Source organism: Mastomys coucha, unplaced genomic scaffold, assembly GCF_008632895.1.
Source record: "Mastomys coucha isolate ucsf_1 unplaced genomic scaffold, UCSF_Mcou_1 pScaffold9, whole genome shotgun sequence".
In the NCBI taxonomy this organism is placed as follows: Eukaryota; Metazoa; Chordata; class Mammalia; order Rodentia; family Muridae; genus Mastomys; species Mastomys coucha.
In genome coordinates, this window is record NW_022196915.1 from 20,299,653 (window position 1) to 20,303,255 (window position 3,603).

At 34.6% G+C, this 3,603-nt stretch overlaps 1 protein-coding gene across 4 annotated transcripts in view; it reads left to right on the forward strand.

Moving 5' to 3' along the window:
* The window catches only part of Ptpn20 (protein tyrosine phosphatase non-receptor type 20), a 66,938-nt gene extending 64,572 nt beyond the window's left edge, over window positions 1–2,366 (forward strand). For all 4 annotated transcript variants that reach the window (XM_031361677.1, XM_031361680.1, XM_031361678.1 and 1 more), the window contains one exon: window positions 734–2,366. In XM_031361677.1, the coding sequence (XP_031217537.1) occupies window positions 734–799 (66 nt within the window). In that variant the 3' untranslated portion in view covers window positions 800–2,366. The remainder of the gene's footprint in view (window positions 1–733) is intronic.
* The last annotated feature ends 1,237 nt before the right edge of the window (window positions 2,367–3,603 follow it).

A 3,603-nucleotide genomic window follows, 5' to 3' on the forward strand; every position in this document is an offset into this window, starting at 1 on the left:
CTTAAGATCTTGCTTCTCCTATCTCAGCCTCTCTATTAGTAGTATTGTTTATTTTATGTTTTTCAGTATACTATGTTTTTCAGAACAGCTTACATATTTTAAAAGTACTTATATGCCAAAAGAAATGTAGACAATTAAATTGGGAGGGGGTTTGTAAGAGAACAGCAAAGAGTAAGACTGAATGCTTTGCTTGACGTTTGTAAATCTTGTATCAAGTTACCACAGTAAGAGCCAAGATTTTAAGCTCTACTAAATATAAAAAACAAACAAAAACACTTTATTTATTTATGTTCATTTAAGAAAATATTAGTAGTGATGTATTATTTTGAAATCTACAGTTAATATGTTTGGAGTTATTTAAAATTTATATTGAGAAAAACGTATGTATTTTCAGTATTGCCGTAGACAAAGAAAAATATGACAAAAAATGTATTGTAGGTATTGAAGGAGGGTCTCTGGGAGGAGTTGGGGTACAAAAGGAAAACAAGAATGTGATTTAATTCTATTTACTTAAAATATTTTTTTAAATGTTAACAAATTCAGATTGAAATCATGTAACTTTTCTCATAATGCAATAAAACTTAAAATAAAAAGAAGTTCTTAAGTGTTCATAGATAAACATTTGTTGTTAGAGGGGAATTTTCTTATGTGACTGAAAAAACTACAGATGTGGTCTAAGGAAACATTGAGGTCTGTTCACTTACAACCATGTCATTTGTGTGTGTGTGTACAGGAGCAGTATCAGTTTTGTTATGAAATTGTGCTTGAAGTTCTTCAGAATCTTCTGGCTTTGAATTAAGAAAGACTTCTGTGCCTGTCACTTGAGATTACCACACAGCTTGGAGCCTGGGCTGTGTCGAAGCGTCTGCTGGCCACGCAGTTTGCCTTCTGATTTTCTCTCTGAAAGTCCCTGAGGGCCACACCACTGGGCACAGAGTGAACTGTTTCCACTTGATCTTTCTGGACAAGAGCAAAATACCCTTCATGCCTTCTACTGAAACTAAAGTTATGTGAAACAACCTCAGCTTGGCTGTCTGGTTTGTGGCATTACAGAGTTTAATAAAAGACTTAAGTGTATTCGTTAAGATTTTATTTGGAAAGGTGGCCAAAAGCTTTAGACAATTTCTGACACTTTACAAGCCTCACTCTTGGAGAACTGCAGGCTCACAGACTGATCTCTTGTGGGCATTTTGCAGACATATTTATCTGTGTTCTTTACCAAAGCTAGAATCTATACTCCCAGCTGGTAACTGAATAACTTAAAAGGACTCTAATTAGGATGGACTGACTTTTGATATAAAAATGGTTTTTGTGTCTTATACTTCCATGGTCCCAAAGTGTCCTAGGGGTTTTGAAGGAAGAGCTACCTTCCTGGAGCAGCAGTCAGGCCCTTGTCTGCTGCCCTGGGAAGCACCTTGTAGGTGAATCGTGTCCCTCCTTACCATCCCCTAAACACACTGATGAACAGTCTCAAACTAAAATACACATCCATCTGTAAATTCAGTGGAAATGTTTGCCAGGCCCAAGTAGCCTTCTTTTCCATCCTGCCCCTACAGTTAACATACTATTCCATCTGCTTTATCAGAGGCAACTGTTACATGGCACTTGCCTCTTGATCTTTAGCTAACCCATAAACTTTAATATAATGATATTGCTATATAAGTTTGAGTCATTCTTGGTACCTGTTGTATCTAGTTATTTTCTTTTAAACTAAGATCTAAAGAATATTTTTTTTCCTCTAGAGGACCCATTAAGTCATTTCTTTCCTTTATAGGAGTATTTAGATGCTGGATATTGGACTAGATTTTGAAAAACTAAATTCATAGTTGTGAAAGCAAAAACTTCCACATGCTTGTTAAGAAAATTCTGACATTGTTACATTCATCATATCAGGATTCTGCCTCAGACAATTGTAGTGATTCTTTGGTTGAAGGTTTTCAATGATCAGACACTCCTAATTATAAGCCACAAAGAAATTGATAAGTGTATTTGTACAGTGAATTCAGTAGCGATCAGAGCTGTGAATCATATTGAAAATTCCTAAAATTATAAATGCTAAACTTTTAGGAGGCTCATTTCTTTGGTTAAATGAATACTTGAATTGGTTGAATTAAAATTGATAATTCTCTCTTTAAAAATAATTATATGCCATATATTTGATATTACTTCAAGTTGATTATAGCTATTTATACTGTTTATATGCATAGTTATCTGTGCAGAACAATAATATCATTCTGATTATTGGTCATTAACATTTGTATCTGTAACTGTATTTTCATTCTGTTACTATAAAATAATAAGTATAATATAGAACAATTTTCCCAACATTGCCTGTATGTTGTTATTAAATGAAAATATTTACTATGCATTCATTGCCTGGAGTACTTTAATTTATCAGGATCTTGTGATTTCTTATGAAGAGGCCATCCCCATGTCTTGTTGAGCATGCCTCCTCTTTAAGGTGTGCCATATTTTTACAGCTAAACTACTTTTGAGTTTTGCAGGGAGTTTAAGTAAACATGGGAATACTGACTGCATTTGATTTCATTTCATTCTTGAAGGTGAATTTCAAAGCAAGAACTTTGGATTGCTTGAAATCCTAACTTCTACACTAGTAGTGAATCATTTTCTACCTTGGATGTGAAACCTTGGTAAGGATGTAACAGCCAATTGAAAGAACGCTTAAAGATATTTAAATATAAGCATGGATATTTAGTAACTTTCAACTTCAAAAAATATTTAATGATGCTTAAGTGTTAGACCAAGACTTTTCAGAAATAAATATTACATATTTTACCTCCGCACTGGTTTTACTAATTTATTTTTCTTTGGACCTTTTCATTCTTGGACTCTTTGGAGCATTCAGCTTCCAATGGAGCTTACATATATGACTCAAAGGCCATTTCAGTGATTTATTTTATTGAAAATTCTCAAAGGAAAACACCTTGGAAGACCTAGAGTGAAAGTTCCATTTCCTACTTAGCTTTTTCTAAGCCTTGGAAAGACTTAATTTTTTTCTGCGTTGTCTTGAGATTTGAATAACTGAAGAAGAGTTATATGTATCAGTCAGTGGACTCTGTGGGGAGGGTGGATGGCTCAGAGCTCTTAGTCTATAGCTGTGATCCTAAAGTAGGAGTAATACTTTCATTATGAAGCCATCTGAATTTGAAGATATAGTAGAAGCTACCCAATCCAGCTATCATCGCTGAAGTGATGAAAATGACAAATCTTTTTAGAAAAGTCACATCATATTTAAGGGTAGAAGAGTAGAGTCTATTAACAAAGCCACCAGCACTATCACCGAGGAGTCAGCTGGCAACTGGGAAGAGTATGAGAATACACAGTACAATCATTGTCATTAGTATTAAAAAGGTAGAACAAAATTACTTGCTTGCCTTCATAAAAACAATAGTTTACTGAAAATAATACTAGAAAGTGTATCCCAAAGTCAGAATTCAAGGTACCTTTGTAAAATTTACTTTCTCTACAGCTATATTCAGCTATATATAGCATAGTAACCATAGCCTGCCATCATTTGTTGAAGGAAGCCGGCCCACAGCTTCACTTCATCCCGTGGGAGCTCCACGAACGGGGAACTCGAAG